General features: G+C 40.4%; 1 protein-coding gene and 1 long non-coding RNA gene across 4 annotated transcripts in view; one reads left to right on the top strand and one right to left on the bottom strand.

Annotated features, from left to right (window-relative positions):
- Window positions 1-15,951, top strand: part of LOC131318927 (uncharacterized) — a 37,749-nt gene extending 21,798 nt beyond the window's left edge. The window contains exons 6-7 of one of the 3 annotated variants that reach the window (XM_058348976.1): window positions 12,550-12,809; window positions 15,103-15,951. In XM_058348976.1, the coding sequence (XP_058204959.1) occupies window positions 12,550-12,809; window positions 15,103-15,711 (869 nt within the window). In that variant the 3' untranslated portion in view covers window positions 15,712-15,951. Of the gene's footprint in view, window positions 1-12,354; window positions 12,810-15,102 lie in introns of all 3 variants that reach the window. The other 2 variants (XM_058348975.1, XM_058348977.1) reach the window with 2 other exon arrangements.
- A 1,201-nt stretch (window positions 15,952-17,152) lies between these two features.
- LOC131319065 (uncharacterized) lies at window positions 17,153-17,887 on the bottom strand. Its single transcript, XR_009197875.1, has 2 exons — window positions 17,566-17,887; window positions 17,153-17,511 (listed from the first exon to the last, which is right to left on the bottom strand). It is a non-coding gene; the product is annotated as an uncharacterized LOC131319065 (long non-coding RNA).
- Window positions 17,888-21,477: the final 3,590 nt, after the last annotated feature.

Here is a 21,477-nt window from a genome sequence, read left to right as displayed (position 1 = left end):
TAACAAAGGCATCGGAGGGCCTTTGCCACGAGAGGCAAAGGTGCACTCACTCCTTGTCTGTTTTGTAGGACAAGGGTTACGTTGACAAATTAGGGATCCGATCAAGAGGCACATGAAGCTGTTGCATTCTAGTGCTATTCAGAGCACTACTTGAATTTGTCCACCTACACTATTAGAAATGTGCTCAAGTATCGTACTTGCAAAATTTGCATGTTCTCGTATGCACCCCAAGTATTCTTGTATTGGGAAAATGTCATAACTTGTAATTCGTACGTACCCACTCTTTGCTCCCCAATACGAAAGGAGAAAAAATAACAAGAGTCTGGCTTCATATTCAAATGTATATTAAAAAAGGAGAACAAAAAATTGCTAAAACGAAACGTTCTCTAAAAGCAGAATTTTATTCATAATCCGAAAAGTCAAGGGGGCGTTACGCGTACCCCATGCAACTAACAAAATAAAAAACAAGGGAGTTTTATTCATAACACGCACACAACCACGATCTGCATCTAAAACAGAATGAAAAATAAACCGAAGTCTTTCAAACGAAGAACTTTCTCAAATTATGGACATTCTAGGGTCTTGGCACCGAGTTCTAGTCTAGGTCTGCCAATCTATAAGCCCTTATGCCCACAATTTCAGTCACTCGATATGGGCCTTCCCAATTGGCCCCCAACTTGCCCTCGTTTGCCACCTTGGTATTGCCGAGCACCTTTCGTAGCACAAGGTCTCCAACACCAAATTCTCGTGGGTGAACATGTTTGTTGTAGCTCTTCATCAGCTACTCTTGATAAGAGACCAAATGCACTAGAGCCCTCTCTCTCCATTCCTCGGCAAGATCCAACTCAATTTCCAGGGCTCTGTCATTGCCCCCACTTTTAACCAGTGGTTTTTTTGGTCGGCAAACCAACCTCAAGCGGTGCAACAGCCTCTGTCCCATAAGCCAACGAATAGGGGGTCTCTCCCGTAGACCTCCTAGGCATTGTTCGGTGCGCCCATGGGACCAGTGGTAACTCATCGGGCCACTTTTCCTTTGCCTTATCCAACCTTTTTTGATCCCATCAAGTATGGTCTTGTTGGATGCCTCTGCCTGCCTATTACTCTGAGGGTAAGATGGGGTTGAATAATAATTCCTTATCCCATACTGGGAGCAGAAAGTTTTGAATTTCTTCTATAATTGTGACCCATTATCCGTAATCAAAGAATAAGGGACCCCAAACTGAGTAATAAAACTTTTCCAGATGAACCTTTCTATCATAGGCTCAGTGATCTTAGCCAATGGCTCTGCCTCGATCCACTTTGTGAAATAATCTGTTGCTACTAACAAAAATTTTCGATTTCCAGTTGCCTTGTGGAATGGACCCACGATGTCCATCCCCTATTGTGCAAATGGCCAAGGGCTTGTAAGTGGCACCAGATCTTTGGCTGGTGTTCGGATCATTGGTGAGAATTTCTGACACTTCTCACAAATTTTCACATAAACATTTGCATCTTCTTGCATATGCGGCCACCAATAACCTTGGGTGATTGCTCGGTGGGCAATGGACCTACCCCCAGCATGGCTTCCACATGTTCCCTCATGAATTTCATGTAGAAACTTCTACACCGTCTTGGGATGCACACAAACTAATTATGGTCCTGTGAAGGACTTTCTATAGAACTTTCCTTCAAGGGACAGCCAAAATCATGCACACTTTGTTTTTATCTTATGAACCTCCTTTTTGTCAGTGGGGAGTGTCCCATCTCGTAAGAACTCCACAATTGGATCCATCCAACTTGGTCCTTGGTTCATGTCCAAGACCAATTCCACACTTCTTCCAATACTAGGCTTAGCAAGATAATTCACTGTCACCTTTCTCTTAAACTCGGTTGGCACAGCTACGGCCAACCAAGCCAATGAATCAGCATAGGCATTCTGCCCAGAACTTATTTGCTCAATGTACACTTTCTCAAAAGTGTCAAGCAAATCCTTGGCGGCTTCCATATAGGCTGCCATCTTTTCATTCCAGGCTTCATATTCCCCAGATAACTAGTTCACCACGAGTTGTGAGTTAGAGTACACCTTTATTCTTTTCACTTGCAGGGTCTTTGCACCCCTTAAGCCTACTAAGAGTGCCTTGTACTTCGCCACATTATTCGAAGCTCCGAAACCAAGCCGAACAGACAATTCCAACATTACTCCTTTAGAAGGGAAAAGCACAACCCCAATTCCTAAACCAGTATTATATGCCAATCCATCAACGAACAATTTCCATTCCAGGGGATCTTGCTTGGCTGGCCTCTTTCCTTCCTTGTTTGGTGGCACAAGTCCCTGCTCTTTTCTCGTAAGAGGCTGGGGAGCCACCGTAGGCGAGAATTCTGCCACAAAGTCTGCCAACACTTGTCTTTTGATTACGGTGCGCGGCTGGTAGTCAATATCGTACTAACTTAGTTCCACCGACCAAGTCGAGATTTGTCCCGAGAAATCTGCCTTTCTTAGCAAAGATCTTAATGAAAATTTGGTGTAAACCACAATCTTATGACTCTGAAAATAATGTGGCAACTTCCTTGTCGCGGTCCTTAATGCCAAGACCAATTTCTCAAAAGACAGATATCTCGTTTCTGCATCCAGTAATGTCTTGCTCACATAATACATAGGGATTTGCTCGGACCCCTTGTTCCTTAATAATACTGCACTTACAGCATGCTCAGAAACTGCTAAATACAAAATCAAATACTCACCCGGATCAGGAGTGGATAAGAGTGGGGCCGTTGCCAAATACTTCTTCAGGTCTTGGAATGCCTGTTCGCATTCTGCTCCCCATTTGTATCATTCCCTCTTTTTCAACAGCTGAAAGAAAGGTCTACATTTGTCACTAGACCGGCTGATAAATCTATTAAGGGCCGCAGCCATTCTACTTAGCCTCTAGACCTCCTTCGCGGTCCTAGGACTTTGTAGCCTTTGCAAAGTTGTTATCTGATCGGGATTTGCCTCTATCCCTCTTATAGTTACAAGGTGGCCTAAGAACTTTCCTGAGCTTACTCCGAACGCACACTTTGAGGCATTGAGTTTTAATTTATATTCCCTTAGAATCTCAAAGGCTTCCTTTAAATCAATTATGTGGTCTCGCTTTTCTTTGCTTTTGACCTCCATATCATCTATGTACACCTCCATAGTTTTCCCAAATAGCTTTTTGAGCATAATCATTGCCAATCTCTGATAGGTTGCTCCGGCGTTCCTTAAACCAAAGGGCATACCCCTGTAGCAATACAGCCCTCTTGGCGTAATAAAGGAAGTCTTCTCCTGATTGGGCCCAAACATGGCAATTTGATGGTACCCTCGATATGCATCGAGGAAACTCATCCTTTCATACCCAGCAGTCGCATCGACCAATTGATCTATCCTAAGGAGAGGGAAACTATCATTTGGACATGTTTTGTTCAAATCTGTGAAGTTGACACAGACACGCCACTTTCCATTCTTCTTTTTTACCACCACAGTGTTAGACAACCACTATGGGTAGTAAACCTCTCGTATGGCCTTGGCTTCTAGCAAGCGGTCAACCTTCTCGGTAACAGCATCCATGTGATGTACGATTGATCTCCTCTTTTTCTGTGTTACAAGTTTGTGCTGTGGATCCACATTCAAGTGGTGGCAAATCACGTTTGCGTCCACCCCAGGCATTTCTTCGGGGACCCAAGCAAACACGTCAATATGCTCCCTTAAGAACTCTACCAACTCTTTTTCCTCTTTTTTGCTCAAGTTTTCCCTTTTCAGGAAATACCTCGCTGGATCAATCTCATTGATCTGTATCTTCTTCAAACCTTCCACCACCTTCTCAGCGGGGTATCCTCTGACATCCTCAGAGATCGTCTGATCCTAGATCTCCATGGCTTGGACCAGTTTAGCCTTTGGTGCTTTCTTGATTATAGAAATCAAGCACTGCTGTGCCACTTTCTGGTTACCCCTAATTTTCTCAACTCCATTAGACCCAGGAAATTCTACTAACTGGTGGTAGGTGGAGGAAACCGTCCTCATCTTGTGCAACCATGTCCTCCCTATAATCGCGTTATAAGAAGACGGTACATCTACTACCAGGAAGTTGGTTTGTAGCACTACTGTTCATGCCCAAACAGGCAGCGTTATTTTGCCTAATGGCCAAACTGCCCCTGCACCGAATCCAACCAGAGGAGTTATCGATTGTACCAAATCCACCTGGGTTAGTCCCAACTTTTTGAACGCATCATAATATAACACCTCTGTGCAACTTCTTGAGTCCACCAAGATTCGTTCGATGTCATATTCCCCAATTCATAGGGTTATGACCAAGGCGTCGTTATGCGGCATCTGGACTCCTCCCAGGTCCTCATCTGTGAAGGCTATGCCTTTGTTGCATACTTCGCCTTCACGTCCTCTCTTCCTTCCAAATTGCATAACGTGTTGGTCATTCTTGATTTGCCTCTGGAGCAACCTCACCTCATTTCTCGTATAAGGTGTGACCAATCCATGTATCATATGGATTACGCCCCTTGGATTTTGCTCGTAATCCAACTCCATTGCTCTCTCATTCTCTTTGGGTCCCTCTTCGATAAACTTCTTAAGATATCCCTGAGCCATCAGATCATCTAGGTGCTTCTTGAACATCTCACAATCCTTGATCATGTGACCCCAATCCTTGTGATAACTACAATGCTGACTCGTAGCTCGCTTTGTATCTTTATCTCCTTCCAATCTCGGGGGCCACTTGAAATAGGGAAGATTCTTTATTCAATAAAGAATCCTGTAAATTGATTCTTTCCAAACCGTGGTTACTGAAAATAAATACTTAGGATCCGGAGCTTGCCTCTGCTTGTATGGCTCCTTCTTAGCCTGCCCATAATCCTTTCTTTCACTGTAAGTCTTGGGTTCTAGTTTGTCTGCTTTCTTTGCAGGTCCCTTAGCTTTCTCAGCAACTGTCTTGCCGTCCTCCCAAAGTATGTCATCCTCATTTCTGGCATGTTGCTCAATTCGCTCCATTAATTTTGCCAGCGTACCAACTAGACTCATGTTTAATGACTGATGCAGTTCCCCCCGAACAGGCAGCCCTGTCTTAAATGTGGTTATGGCGTACTCCTCACTGCAACTTTCAATCTCATTGAAAGTTTCCCAGTACTTCTTTGTGTAGTCCATGATCAGTTCATTCTCTCCCTACTTCATAGCGGAGAGGCTCTCAAAGGTTTTTCGTGCTCTTTTGCTCGTCAAAAATTGAGCAGTAAATTCCTCAGCTAGTTGCCTCCATCCTCGTATGGAGTTCAAACCTAGCTTATGGAACCAAGACAGAGCTACCTTTCCCAAACTAGATGGAAACATCTTGCACATAATTGCATCATCTCCATCATGCATGAACATTGCTTGCTGATAATGTTGCATATGAGCCATGGGGTCCGTATTTGTCAAGTAAAGGACGAACGTGTCGTGCTTTACCCTGCTCGGCAACCTTGCCTCTTGCAACTTTCTTGCAAATGGGGAGGATGCTATATTGCTGAGGGCCTTCCATGCTGCTTCTTGTGCAGTAATGGTTCCGTCCTCAGGTCCCTTCGTTTCGTTGGGATCACTCTTTTCCCAATAGGAATTAGGTTTCTCGTACCTATCCCAATGGTACTTCCTGGTCCCTCCCTTCTCGGGGGTAGGACTTTGGCTTCTACTCCTTCTTTTCTTGAAAAAGCCTTTCGCCGTTCTAGTGTTCGGCTTTTACTTCTGCTCCTCCTTTTCGTGAAGAAGCTCTATTCCACCTAGGAGTAGGACTCTTACTTCTGCTCCTTCTTCTTTGTGAAGGAGCCTCCTTATACTCTACCATAGCCCTTCTATCCTTTTGGAATTTCTTAGTGAAAATCTAGAGTACTCAGGGTGCTCTCGGATCCATTCTATCTCTCGGATCTCATGCTCTCGTCTTCTAATCAAACGAGTAAACTCTTCAATTTCCTACCTCTTTTTATCGAGGATATCTTCATTGTTGTGCACACTTTTTGAGTGTGTGGCTTACTCCCCATCAGGATGGGATTTGCTCCTTCGTATGGACCCTTTGGCCGTCCTATGCTCCCTACTCTTGGAGCCATCCAGGACGGTCAGGGGGTTGCCCTTGCTTGTCGTCTTCTTCCCATGTCTGCCTTCGGGCTTTCTCGGAGCACCTGGTGGGGACTTATCTCCTCCCCCACCTAGCAGGTTTCTTGTGTCGAGCAGCATTTTTGGATCTCCTTCCACCATGGTCGTTTTTCAAAGAGATCGGTTTCGTTTCCCATAGACGACGCCAATAGTAAGTGGACAAAAACGAATGGTGCTTTGAATAACACAAGAATGTAACGGCTACTCGTGCCTCCTCACCGAAACCCCAGTTCGTCGTCGGAACCCTAATCTGCAAAACAGACAAGCGGTGAGCGCACCTTTGCCTCTTGTGGCAAAGGCCCTGCGATGCCTAAGTATCACGTACTAGCAGAAAACCCTAAATATCAATAGGAAGTGTCGTATGAATGCAATACATTGCCTTCCTTTTAACTCTATGTTAACCTCGTATTTATAGATTTGCATATGCTTGCTGCTCAAGCATCCCTGTTGCCTTAGGTTTCCTATCTCGTATAGGAAACCAGGACATTTTGGATTCTCTTTCCCTTATCAATTCATTACCTTAGTCCTTTTAGGACTCTTTTCCATAGCAGACCGAACATCCCACTCCCATTAGGTATCTTACATAAACCCTACATTCACGGGATCTCATCCCTTTACGAAACACTACTATTTTGGAACTTTTCAGAGTGTTCCTCTCGTTTTACCACTTAAGGCTGTTTTCTTCAGAATTCTTGCTCTGTTCGACCTTCTCATTGCCGAACAGGCCACCTAGACCAATGCCTTCACATGTTACTGGTCTATTTCGCCGATCACCACCTTCCACGGCAGTTTATCTTATTTATTTATTCCATGGCCTTATGTATCACTTGTTTGGCTCTATTTGAGCTTGCTCGGGAATACCTTCCTACAATTGCAACCAGTTTCGCACCTCGATTCTCTCATCTCAAGCTCCGCACTCCAGTTACTAGCCTTGTGCCCCCATATCTCAAAACTGGCATCCGATCGTCTCCAAAAGATGGTTTTGATTCCACCCCAATTACATCAATTCCATCCATCTCATTCATAAGGTGTGGACTCCCTGACCGGTGCGCTCGAGAGTCGCCACCCAGATTTTTGAGATGGATGATCCGAGAAACCAAGAGTTTTGTTTGAACGAAAAAAAAGGCTTTAGGCCTAACAAAAACAATATTGAGACTATGGATCCGGGAGCCACGTTACGAATGGGGAAGGTTTTATTGAAAAAACACCCTAATTGCCTGGTAAGAACCAATCTCTACTTGGCATTTTCAAAGGGGAAATCTTTAATATCAATTGAAACATCAACCTCTTAATAAACAAGTAGACAGGGAACGGACATGGGATTAAGTATTTCACATCGGCGTGCTAATGGTGCAAGCTGTACAGTGGATGATAAAGGAAATGATATGCAAGAAACAGAATAACAAGTTAACATCAAAACTATCCTGATCACTCATAACACCGCGCGGTTTATGTAGATATCACGCACGATGTCTTGATAAACTGTGCGGTGTACCAACTCACTATCAGCCTTGCCGTCATAATCTAGATTCTCGCACGGCACACCAGTTACTCCATACGATATTCCTCAAAATACCGTTAAGCATAACCCTTAGCATGTTTCAGAATAACACCGCACCTCCAAACTGTAGAGTCAAAATAGCTTTATGCTTATGGTTAAAAATAGTTTATAAAACACCTTTTTGATGCTCTTGATCCATTTAAATGATCAAGAAAACTCATTTTTGGAAGATAAATCATGGCTTTTGGATGCGGTCTCCTTTTGAAACATACTTGGAGTAACATTTAGGCAATAATAATAGACCCAACAACGAGTTAGTGAGATCAGGACAGTTGAAATAGAAGAACAATAGACTTTCAAAATGTCGTACGTGGCGATGCATTACATCGTGCGGTGTAAAAAGACACCACACAGTGTAGTGGATCTAGTAGAGTAGCTGGTATTAGTTTCTGAAAATGGTTTTTAAGTTAGTTCTTAACCAAAAGGGGTCAAGAATGACTGCAGAAAGTCCCCTCAGGGCCAAAGCTAAGCTTGACCCAAGGAAACTTGCTTTTACCTTCGAGTTTGAGCTTAAATGGACTTGGATGAATGTAGGCAAGGTTGTATGAGCGTGGATGTCTTGTGAGCTTGGTGTTTTGGAATACTGAAGTTTCAAAGCTAGTAGAACACTAAGCTTTGAAAAGGAAAAAGGGGGAATGTTTGGGTGGAAAGGGGAGTGCCTAGAGAATGTTAATGATACCTTTCTCAAGGCTTTGAGGAAAACATGGATGAAGAAAGGGGACTTCAAGAAACAAAGGAATATGAAAGTATGTGTAGGGGATGGAGGAAGTATGTAAGAATGAGGTAGTGGAGTCCTTTTCTCTTGAGAGGAGGAGTGTATTTATAGGCAAGAGCTAAAGATTATCAATGCAAATGAGGGAGGTATCTTCTGAACCATCTATTATTCCCTGTTAAGCCGACTTTGAGCTGTGGCTCAAGTGAGCATGGCAGACAGCTTTCTGAGCCAGTCAGAACTTTTCCAAAATGCCATGCATTTTACTGCATGACCTCGTACGGTGTAATGAATATCATTATACCGCGCAGTGTAGAAGTGTAACGTACGGTGTTCCAGGTTCAATCCTGGGCCTTTTGGGCTTTTCTGGGCTTTTTTTGGACTTTTAGGCTGCGAGAATCCTTATTCAAGCTCTTGAACGTATTGTTTCCTTTATTTCATCATCGAGGGATTTAAAGAACCTTAGAGGCTTGGATTGGAGTGTCTACACAAGGATAGACTACTCTATCGAGCTCCCCACAATCAAAGTAAGGATGATCATGAGAAGCAATCGACTCACCCGCCATGTATTGATCTACCCCGAAATACTGAGGATGCTCTCCGCAAAATTTTCTCGGCAGCTCCGCGCTCCTTCAACTACTCTCCGCCAAAATCCTGGCATAGCCCAGGTACATTGCACTACGGCTTTAAAGCCCGAAGGCACGTCTTCTATCTTTGACCCTCCAAACTTTTTATTTTCTTTATTCCCCCGAACTACGATTAGTCTGAATGTTCCTTGTGGAATACGTAGGCAGCCTTCCAGCCCGACCATAACAAAAACATTTTTTCTCGAACTACGATTGGTCTAAATTTCCCTTGTGGAATACGTAAGCAACCTCCCGGCCCGACCATAACTAAAACCTTTTTCCCCGAACTACGATTGGTCTGAATTTCCCTTGTAGAATACGTAGGCAGCCTCCCGGCCCGACTATAACTAAAAACTTTTTTCAAAAACCCTTGGAATAGTGGTTCGACCAAATTGAAGTTGTTTTACGGCTTTGAGTCTTACTTAAACATGTCTCGCAATCCATCTAATATCAGTCAAAGAGGGGCATCTATAGACACCATAATTTGGCCTAACGATTATTTCAAGTCCCACCTTGGGACCATCCCGATGATGAATGGATACAGTGATTGCTGATTGACATCTCGTATACCCATGGACTTTTGGTAATTACTTTTAACCACTTAGAGGACCAAAGTCAGAGCCATATAGCCTTTCAGACAGAAATACAACAACCTAGGAAAATCCATCTATCGACCGTAACATTGATCTCACGGCCTCAACTTCATTCTTTCACCCGTGAAACATGTTGCTTGAAAATCTCCCTAAGAGATTGATTCCTCGGTAGCCAGATCTATTCTTCGGCCGCCACATCCATCATTCGATAGCCAAATCATTCCTTCGACAGCCAGATCATCTATTTTTCAGATTCTGGAATGTTCTGTCGATCATTTGATCCGTTCTCAAAACCCTAATAGCCTTTTTCTGATGCGTTCGGGCTATGAAGTAGATTTCATCTAGAGATCCTATTACCTTATACTATCGTATTGATTCACGCCATTTGATTGGCCGAAGTGAGTCACTAATTGTCTATATAAAGAGGCACTTAGGGTTCCAAAATATACGTCACAATCAATCCTCTCTAGCCACAAAATTCTGCAGAAACACTCCCTCATACTCCCCCTATAAAAGCCCCAACCTTCCAAAGGCAACCACAATCCGACGATCAAACCCCCGAAGTACAAACCCTAACCCTAGGGTTTTCAAGAAGCAAATCAGTCAATCATCCTCAATCCAAAGCAATCAAGCAACTAAGGGATCAAGGTGGTGAGGCCCCTATGGTTCGGTTCTTTTATGCTTTTGTATATTAATCATAGTATTTTGATTTTCTGTTAATCATTTAGTCTGGTGTGAGGAAGAACAACGGTTGGATCTTCGATCCTTCGGCCGATACATCAATCTAGAAGGATTCCTTGGCCGTGACATCCATTCACCGGCCGAGGGATCCATTCTCTGAGACAGTTTGTTTCTGTTTTGATGCATACTTTTACTTACTCTATCGGCTCACCATATCAACTATTAAAGGCTAATAACCAGATTACGTGTTAGAATTAAATAAATCAAATATACATCGTATGTCGAACAATTATGGGCCAGCCTCATGACTGGGTGAAGAGGGGTGCTTAACACCTTCCCCTTATCATACTCTTGCCTTCCGTACCCAGAATCTTTGTCTGTTTTTCCTAGTTTTTAAAAACTAGGTGGCGACTCTATTTTGATGATAACCGTTATTGTGTGGCGATGTTCCTAGCCATGGGAATATCCTCAATCTTGGTTTATGAAGTGGAACCAAACTAACATGATCAATCTGTATGGTGATGCCTCGTTTGGGAGGTGTCTATAGCGGCAAGGTCTAAGGGTTCATTCCGCCCATAACTTAGGCCATTCAACACTTCTCTTTAATTACTCAAGTGAGATTCAAAGTCATTTGATCTTACTCGGAAGATTTAACCATGAAAATCAAGTTTAACTCATACAACGGGGTTTGGAAATGGATGAAAACTCATTTAGGCATTTTATTGAACACAAAGAGAGCCATGGTTCTAAGCATTGGGTGTGCCAAGAGACTTCTCTACACCCAATCAAAGAAGTTAACATCTCTAGGTTTAAACCAAATATTAGAGCTTAACAAGTTCTTTAAGGCATTTTGGCAAACACTTAAAGTGACATATCTCCAACCACTATATGTGGCAAGAGATCAAGTCCTTGCCTACATATAATCAAAGAGGTTAACAACCCTAGGTTTTGTTACGTAAAGATAAGATCGAACTTAATCCATTCACAAACCACATTAAGCACAAGAATTCAGAGAAGTCATTAAACTACCTAAATCATGGGTAGAAATCACCCCATGACCAAGCCTTGATCACTACTCACCCATAGTGGGTGTAAACACATGGGAAAGCATAGAGAGAAATGAAAATATGGATGAAACTTGAAATAAAAGCTAGATTAATGAAGAACACAAGTATACTTATAACATTAATGAAGGAAAAAGACTCGAAACCTTAGCAATCCTCCTCCTTCGAAGAGAGAAGGAGAACTAGAGAAGAGAGGAGGAAAGGGAGGTAGAGAGAGAAGTCCTAAAAATGGAGAATGCCCTAAAATCGGGCTAGGGGTGTTATATATACCCCCTTTACAAAACAACTACAAAAATGCCACTGAAAGTTTGCGAAGGGCCTTGGGGATCAATCCCCATACACAGGGGGATCGATCCCCCTGCTTGCTGGATTTTGCACAACTTCATGGACTCGCTCCGGACACTCCCAAATTCCGATTTGGGGGTTTTTTAGACCGTTGAAAAGCTTGTTGAGTCTACTTTCTAACCCAAGTGGTTTGGATCAAAAATATTTTGTACATCGAAAGATATGACGATTTTACTCTCAGTTGGTTAAAAAATGAATTGCTTTGGGTAACATCCTCGCATCTCCCTCACTTCCCTTGACCCTTGGACATCCCGAGTATGCTTCAAAGCTTCTTTTCATGACTTTTGGGACTTGGTCGCGAAGCACCATGTGGTCTTGGGTACTTGGACACACTTGGGGCTATCCATGGCCTTCAAATGCGCCTTATTCATACGATTACCTGAAAACGCCAAAAACACACATTTCGTGCAATATCGTTCAAATCAAGCAAGTTATGCACTTGTGTATGACAAAAATGAGAGAGATAAGCCCTATTATTTACACTATTGAGGGCTTATCAGGGGTTCAGATTGTGGACGATGGGATTGGTTCTCAAAAATTAATTGAGGTGCACGTAAGATGGCTTGACACCCGAGTAATCATGAAAACAAGACTAGCATTCATTCATTCAAAGTATGTTATTGCATTCTCAAAAAGTTGATGATTTCACAGTGCCACATATCAAATACATCCGAGAAAAGAAACTGAAGCATCATCATGCACTTGAGCTACTCAAAGTCTTCTGCACGGAAATCGCAAAATTAAAATTGTCAAAAGTGGAATGCATATTTAAGCCAGCGATGCAAAACGCAACACGTATGGGGATACTTGAAATTGTTGAACAGATTGTTCTGTCATTTCCTGCAGCAATTTATTTTTGGAATCCAAACAGTCATCGATTGATATTCCAAGAAGCAATTTTGTGGCGTCGTGAACGTGTGTTCAATCTCATATATCAAATGGATGTTGGTGCTGAATTAATAAGAATAATACCAGCGTCAAAGGACAGGTGGTTGAACAATGGTTTGCATTTGGCTGCACTTCTCGGACGTGAGCAACAAATCAATCTCAAAGCCAGTGCCCCTGCTGCAGTTCTACAGATGCAGCAAGAATTGCAATGGTTTACAGTCAGTTTCCTCCCTCCACGCCACTTGTATTGGAAATTTAAAGAAAAAAACTATCTACTAATTGATTGAGAAATGCTTTTCTATGACTATGACTAGACTTTTATAGCAGTACCACTTGGGTTTGACACTCGTGATTGCTTTCATATTTTCTTTTAAGTACGTATATATGTCAATGAAAATCTGATGAGTGCATCATGATATCCTACCTGCCATGTATGTGGTGAACTAAATTTGCTATAAAAGAACAGTTACATCCTTCTCAACTTATTCAGCTAATATGTAGATGCTGGTTGAGTACAAAATTTTGGGGCGCTACACTCAAATCTAATTTTGTATTTCTTTAAGAACAATAGTATACTATGTGACATCACATCAAATCATGTTGTTCTTTCTTCAGCAGTTCCGACCCTCAAATCTAACTATGGGGTCACTTCTTTTTGGACAAATTGAGTAGGAGGACATACTATAAGGGTTTTTACTATAATAAGGACATAAATATTTTCTCGTAAAGTCTAAAGGATATTCTGCCCAGGATTTACAAAAAACTCCTCCCAAGGTTGACCGGCATTGATAGAGAAAGACGAAATAGTTTTTTCAAACAACGAAATAATTTTTTATTAATTTTTGATAAATAATTGCCAATAGGAGAAACGAAAATGAAAGCAAGCCGTGAACAAAATACCCAAACGAAGAAAACAGAAGCACCTCCAATAAAATACTCAAACGCCTAGTTAGCAAGATGTGAACAAAATACCTCCACTCATAGACCAGAAAACCAAAAAATAAAACAAAACACCCCCACTCAACTCTTCCCCATTGCTCCAACACCAAAACCTACAACAAACTTGGTGAGAATATGCATATGGTAAACAAAACATCAAAGCAAAACTGCAAGACAGAACGACATGTGGGCCAACGGGCTTGAAGCTCAATGGCACTTCCTCACCTCTTTCATATGGAATGTGAGGGTTCGATTCTTTCCAGAAATGCGAGTGCTTGGTGTGGTGGTTGATGCCAATTGGGTTTGCTCCACCCATATGCCACTTAGCGGTACCCTTTCTTCATCCCCTTATAAGTAAGCTAGACATCTATCGTGTGAAACAAAAAAAAAGGAAAAAGAAAAAGAAACGACATGTGGAACCATCTGCAAATTTTACTTTCTCCAACAAAAATCCTTACAAAGTCTCCCCTAATTCTGCCTAACCTGCTTGTTTGAAATTGCCTCAATTGCCAACCAACCTTTAATTTTCTTAGTGCTGATTAAAAAAAAAAACCTTTAATTTTGTTAGTGCATGGGTTAGTTGAAGCCTGGAGGTTAACAAAAATACAAACCGCCAGCACATTGGTTAGTTGGAAAAAGAACCTCATTCCCCCCACCGGTGAAAATGAACAATGATATTTAACCACTTTGAACACCCAAAGGCCAATGTATTAGTAACACTTAAATGCCTACATCATTTAGGTTGTGGCATTAGCTCCCCCATTTGGTCAGGCATACCTCAAGAGTCGAGATGAGTTATCTATCGCAGTAAAACAATCTAGCAAGAACATATATGTTAGGCCCCGTTTCAGAAACGAGAATAAGTACTTTTTTTAAGAAGGCAATTTCAAGCTCAAAAATCATGTGTTTACGCAAATAATAGTTTGTTTTATAACTGTTACTATGGCCATATATATATATAACATACATACAGTCAGTCTCAAATGAGGGAGTCCTTATTTTAGTTAAAATGCGGACCTCCTCATTTCTCCCATTTTCCGATCAAATTTTGATGATCCAAGCCGCTCAATGTGTTCAGAACGTGATTTTAAGGGTACCCGTGAGAAATCGGCAAAAAAAATGACCGGGAAGGGCTTCATCCGAGCAGTTTTTGTTTGAACCGTTCGCTAAAAAACAAACAAAAACTGCTCAGATGAAGCCCTTCCAGATCATTTTTTTTGCTAATTTCTCGCGGCTACCCTTAAAATCACGTTCTGAACACATTGAGCAGCTCGGATCATCGAAATTCAATCGGAAAAGGGAGGTCCGCATTTTATTAAAATGAGGTGGTCCTTACGGGAGACGGACTATATATATATATATATATATATATATATATATATATATATATATATATATATATATATATATATATATATATATATATATATATGCACAACTTTAACCACCACCAATTCATAATTTTTTTTTGTGACATCCTCTAGAAAGTAACATGCAAACCTTTGATCATTGATCTTTTGAAAATTAAGTAGAAACACTGGTTTCTCATTCCTAATCATTTGATTGATACAGGAAGTGGAAAACCTTACACCTCCTGTTTACAGAGAAGGCAGGAACGCAGATGGAATGACACCTGCAGAAGTATTTTCTAACACACACCAAGATTTAATAAAGGAGGCTGAGCATTGGATGAAAGATACAGCCACATCATGCACCATTGTTGCTGCCCTTATTGCCGCTATGGCTTTTGCAGCTGCTATTACAGTGCCAGGTGGAAACAACAATGACAATGGCCATCCCTTACTTTCAAAACAAAAAGCGTTCCAAATTTTTGGCATATCTGACGCACTTGCCCTATTCTCATCCATAACTTTTGTATTGATGTTCTTACTTATCCTGACTTCTCGATACTATTTCCTATATACCTTACATAGTAGGTTAGTTATCGGTCTCATAACCCTATTTGTCTCCATTTTATCCACGATGGTAGCCTCTGGTGCTATACTCTATCTCATATTCGGAGAAAATAAGGCATGGATTCTTATCCCTGTTGTCGCATTGGCCAGTATTCCTGCAACCTTGTTCGGATCTTTGCAATTTCCTCTTCTGGTAGAGATGATCCAATCCACATATGGCCGAGGCATTTTCGGCAAGAAGAGTGATCGTGCTCCTACCGGGTAAACATCAAGATTTGGTAGTATTTCAACCATATTTGAGTATTTGCTATGTGTTCAATGCTATTTCACCAAACATTGTGTTTCGTGTACCTAATTGAGTTCTTTGCTCAGTATCCGCTTGATTTAAGTGTGTATCTTAATTTCACTCCCTATATACAAATTGGGATATCTAGCAATGTTGATCAATCATTGTACACCTATGATTGGGAGGTCATAAAACTAATCTTCGCCGAGTAATTAATTATTTAAGATTTTTCCTCTAGTTACAGTGCTTCTGTTGCATCAGCTGTCGGGCTTGTAGTACGTTACGTACATATGGCTATGGACTCATGGTATTCGATCCACTTTCTGCATTGTGTTTTATTTTTCACATTACACATTCTTAAATGTGTAATGTGACAACCAATCTAGCTCAATGCATTTTTTTCTTATTGAATTGATTTCAGCTTTTGATTTTATGGTCGATGAAATTTTCTCTGCCCTTCAACAGAGGAAAGAGATGGTAAAGGAGATGATATAAAATTGTGGTTATCGTAACAATAGCTGCTACGAAAATAAAGAAGTATACGTCGAACACTTGAACTGATGTCAAGAATAAGTATCTCACTGTAGTACTGCACAGATATTCTTCATTATCATGCATTGAGCAACATTAAGAGTATACTATTAACAAGATTGATTTCTTGTAAAAAGAAAACAAAAGGGATGGGGCCACTTGGTTGTCCATGGATTTGCTAGAATCTAATTAGCATCCAAACATTAAGGGATATGTACTTCAAGTATTTGATTCTTTATAATATCTTGATTCCTAATTAACATTCTCTTCTTGGGTGCATAGTTAAGCAATGATACTTCTTTCTTTCTTTTTTCACTTAGGAGGATTTTTTTTTTCTTTTCCCTTTATCTTCTTCAATTTCTTACTTCAAGTTTACAAAAATTTCATTTTGTTCACATAAAAAAGAATTGATATAACTCACAGTATAGTAGTACACCAGCAAATTAATTAATGATTCTTTGTGTGATATGGAACAACACTAGATACAAAAGAATCAAGGAATTAAGAAAAATAGAGATAAGATAAGTAAGTATTGGTTCTATTTTTGGTGGAGAATGTGGAATAAAAATTCAAAAGTACTTGTGATTCTTAAACCAATTATTGCCTGATGATCAAAGCTTGAGAGTTAGAAGTTTGCTCCCTCCTCGATTTCAAGTAGTAAATTGCTTATGTGCTATCTACTCTTGTGAAATTAGTTAATACCGGATCTCGTCTCATTCTTAAATGGGCTATCCACTAGAAGACGGTATGAGTAATTTTCCAAAACATTATTAAGGTGCTCCGTGCCCATAAGCTGTCTAAGACACCTTAAGTTATTAAAAAAAAAAAAGTAGTAATATGTGTTTCTTTTCGTAGTTGTATAAATAGCCTCATGGTTCATGCTTAATCCAACAATATAGACACAAAGAAAGCACAAGAAGATAAGTTGAGAGAGAGAGAGAGAGAGAGATGTCGAGGCAACAAGGCGGCACTAGGCAATTAGCGGCAGAAGCAGCGCCGCCATGTGTTCTTAGGGTGGAAAGGAGGCTTGTTAGTTTTGAGAAGAGGTTGGAAACCATACAAGAAGAGGGTGATCAGATAACTGGTCACCTTAACAGCTGCTGCAAAAACAAACCACCAACCTTTGAATCCTCTAATTCCAAAGTTAAGACTAATTACACCAAACAAACTAGTCCTTTGCTGGCTGGGTGATCATAAGTCCTTTCTTTTTTCCCTTTTTTTTCTTTTTCTTGTACTTTTCTTTCCTTTCTATTGCAAACTCCAAACTTCTGGATTAGTAGTTTTTGTTTCCTTTTTTTCTACCTTTTTGAAACATGTAATTGTGTCTGCAGTAGTCCTAGTAGATGGTACATGTCATGGATCTTCAGCTATGTATACATTTAATTTCTCCATGATAAAGTTATGGATCTTAATCCATGTATAGTTTTGTGATTTCTACTTCTCTATGGGTTCTCACAGTTTTATACCTTTGGTGTCAATGACATCGCAATTTTATTCACCCATTTTAACAAATGGAAGAGCATTTCACACTTTACACAGGCGGCGTATTTGTTAGGATTATCTTCTTGCAAATCTTTTTCGATACAAAAGGACAGAAAACAAAGACAAGAAATTAAATTGGTTACGTGACGAGCGAAAACCCCTATATCAAGAATAAAATGAAGCATATATATATATATATATATATATATATATATATATATATATATATATATATATATATCGGGGCGGTTCCGGGGACACTTAAAAAAACCCTTAAAAAACACTCCATAGTTTCCGATCGAATTTTGATGATCCGAACCGCTCAATAAAAAACTGTTCGGATGAAGCCCTTCCCGGTCTTTTTTTTTGCTGATTTCTCACGGGCACCCTTAAAATCACGTTCTGATCACATTGAGCGGCTCGGATCATCAAAATTCGATCGGAAATTATGAAGTGTCTTTTTAAGAGTTTTTTTAAGTGTCCCCGGAACCGCCCCTGTGTATATATATATATATATATATATACAGTCAGGATCAAGTCAGGAGGTGTGGACCGAAGCTCTGGTCTGCACCTCCCCATTTCTCACATTTTCCGATTGAATTTTGATGATCTGAGCCGCTCAATGTGATCAGAACGTGATTTTAAGGGTATCCGTGTGAAATCAGCAAAACAAAATGACCGGGAAGGGCTTGGTCTAAGCAGTTTTGTTTTGAACGATTCAGAAAAAAACTGCTCAGATCAAGCCCTTTCCGGTCATTTTTTTTGCTGATTCTGGCGGGTACCCTTAAAATCACGTTCTGAACACATTGAGCGGCTCGGATCATCGAAATTCAATCGGAAAATGGGAGGTGCGGACGGGTGCAGACCGTAAGGGTGTGGACTTAATCCGGACTAATATATATATATATAGAGTCCGGTTCCCATAAGGGATCCCACACGGGCTTACCGTGTGGGACTCTCCTTTTCCAATCGAATTGCGACGATCCGAGCCGCTCAAAGTGATCAAAACGAGATTTTAAGGGTACTCGCGAGAAATCAGCAAAAAAAATGATTGGGAAGGACTTGATCCGAACAGTTTTTTATTGAACGATTCAGTAAAAAATTGCTCGGATCAAGCCCTTCCCGATCATTTTTTTTTATGATTTCTCGCGAGTAACCCTTAAAATCATGTTCTGAACACATTGAGCGGCTCGGATCGTCGCAATTCGATCGAAAAAGGGGAGTCTTGCACGGTAAGCCCTTGCGGGATCCCTCATTGGATATAAAGTGTGTGTGTGTATATATATATATATATATATATATATATATATATATATATATATATATATATATATTCAGGTAAAGACCTTAAAATGAGGACCTTATATGCGGACCTCCCCATTTCTCGCTTTTCCCGATCTGATTTCGATGATCCGAGCCGCTCAATGTGTTTAGAACATGATTTTAAGGGTACTTGTGAGAAATCGGTAAAAAAAATGACCAGGAAGGGCTTGATTTGAGCAGTTTTTATTTGAACCGATCGATAAAAAATAAACAAAAACTGCTCGAATGAAGCCCTTCCCGGTCTTTTTTTTGCTGATTCCTCGCGGGTACCCTTAAAATCACGTTCTGAACACATTGAGCGGCTCGGATCATTGAAATTCGAATGGAAAAGGGAGGTCTGCATTTTATTAAAATAAAGAGGTTCTTATAAGATGGGGATAAGAAACAAGAAACATGTACAGTGTTTAGTGTTTTAGGCATAGATTGAATCAATCAACCATTTAGAACACAAGAGAGAGGGGGGGATTCCGGGCCGACAGCCCGCCACGATGACCAGCCATTTTTTTCCCGACTCGCTCCACCGCCGCTCAATCTTCAGGAGAGAGGTAGATTTGATTGACCCAAACCCTCTCCGGCGTCCCTTGTACAGTTTTGGTGTAAGTAACAATCCATATTTGGACATTAGAATGGAAGTCATGCAGTTCCCGTGAAAACCAGTCACGGTCACAGACTAGGTCAGACGTAGCGGCCCCACAGGAATAGCTTACGGTCATATACTTAAACAATACGGCCATGCACTCAAAAATTGCGGCCACTTACAAAAACATTGCGGCCAGAGTATGTTGAAAAGTATGTTGAATTAAGTGAAGAGTATGTTGAAAAAAAAATGTTAAGAATAATGTTATTGACGAAGTCTGAGAGAGAAGATGCAATTATTTGGTGTATTTGTAATTATGGGGAAAGGAGGATTGATAGGAGTTACTCTGAGGATTTACAGGAATCTAAACGCCAATTAAGGTACGTGGTCGGCGACAGAAGGTCGCCGGAAAAGTACATCGGTGACAGTGGGTTATAGTCCGGCAGAAAAACTGCGTAGCGAGGAGTTCCGGCAGATGGTGGAGTATTTCATTACAAGGCACCCAAGTCTCTGAGGAAAGAAGAGTTTTCAGCGATTGTTAGCTACTGAGCTCAGGCAATCCTCTGTTTTCACACTGTTTTTAATTTCTTTTTATTTTTTTTTTGTATCTGCTTTTCTTTTTGTTAAAATATTGTTTTCCCCTTTTTGGAATTTGGTGTTTTTAATGACTACTAAGTATAATATTGTATAGTACAACAAAATGCTTGGATAATGCTATGGAAGTGGAAGATAAATTTGTTTGATGGCTTCACGTGTGAGTTAACACGAGCAAAGACTAAGACGAGTTCGGAACCTTGGGTACCTTCCTTGGTTATGAGGGGTTTTTTTTTTTTTTTCATCGAAAGATGTGTCTGAATCTGTACACATAGTCTCACTTGACATTCTCATTTATAATTGTAAATTGTGGAATCCACTAGTATTAAAGTGTAAACCGTCTTATTTTTAACAAATCACCAATAAGGATAATCTTCATGGATGTGTATGCAATTTCTTTGATTTCTCCACATTCTTTTTTTCTCATTTCCTGCATCCGACTTTTAGAGAAATTGATCTTCACCGATTAGTCAAGGAGGATGTCAGTTGGCTTAGACACCGTAAGATAGATATATTATATAAACAATTTATTTGTTACAAAAACATATGTAATGGAGATTGGATATAAAGATGAGACATGAGAAATTCGGGCTTCAATCGGATGGATAGTCATTTCTAGTACATCTAGCTTTAACTTTGGGTAAGGAAAAATGGGGCCTCCTGTAAATAAAGTTTACGGAGGCCAATCTCAGCCGTACAAAAGTATTTTGGACGATCTAGATTAAAGACAAACTATTAATGGTAAGAAATATTCCCCCCGTCCCAATTTGTTTGTCCTTTTTTTGACTTTTTGAGAAAGTTTAACCTCTAAAAAAATTGTCTATAATTTTCAATTTGTAATGTTTTTAATATGCAATATGGATCTTATTTGATAGATCTCAATTAGTTTTATTGTACAAAATTTAAAAAATATTATAAAATGTAAGATATAAGTATTTTTTTGAAAGACACAAATTTCGACAATTGGACAAACAAATTGGGATGGAGGGAGTATTTATCACCGGTAATAGTTTAAAAACGTATCTCAACCGTTGATTATCAAAACGGACAGGTGAGATTGTGCTCTACCGTGAATAAGTTTCTCTCAATGGCCATTTGGTCATTGGAATTTCCAAAAAACATTTAGCATCACTTTTGAAATTGTTACCCAACAAAGCAGTTCCATGTATTGGACAAGTGAGTCAAATCCATGTGCACAGCACTGATGCTTCACAAAAGAATCTTGATCTTTAATCACA

This window comes from Rhododendron vialii, chromosome 3a, assembly GCF_030253575.1.
Source record: "Rhododendron vialii isolate Sample 1 chromosome 3a, ASM3025357v1".
Classification (NCBI taxonomy): Eukaryota; Viridiplantae; Streptophyta; class Magnoliopsida; order Ericales; family Ericaceae; genus Rhododendron; species Rhododendron vialii.
The sequence above is the reverse complement of the archived record's forward strand: the minus strand, read 5'-3'. Positions and strand labels throughout refer to the sequence as shown.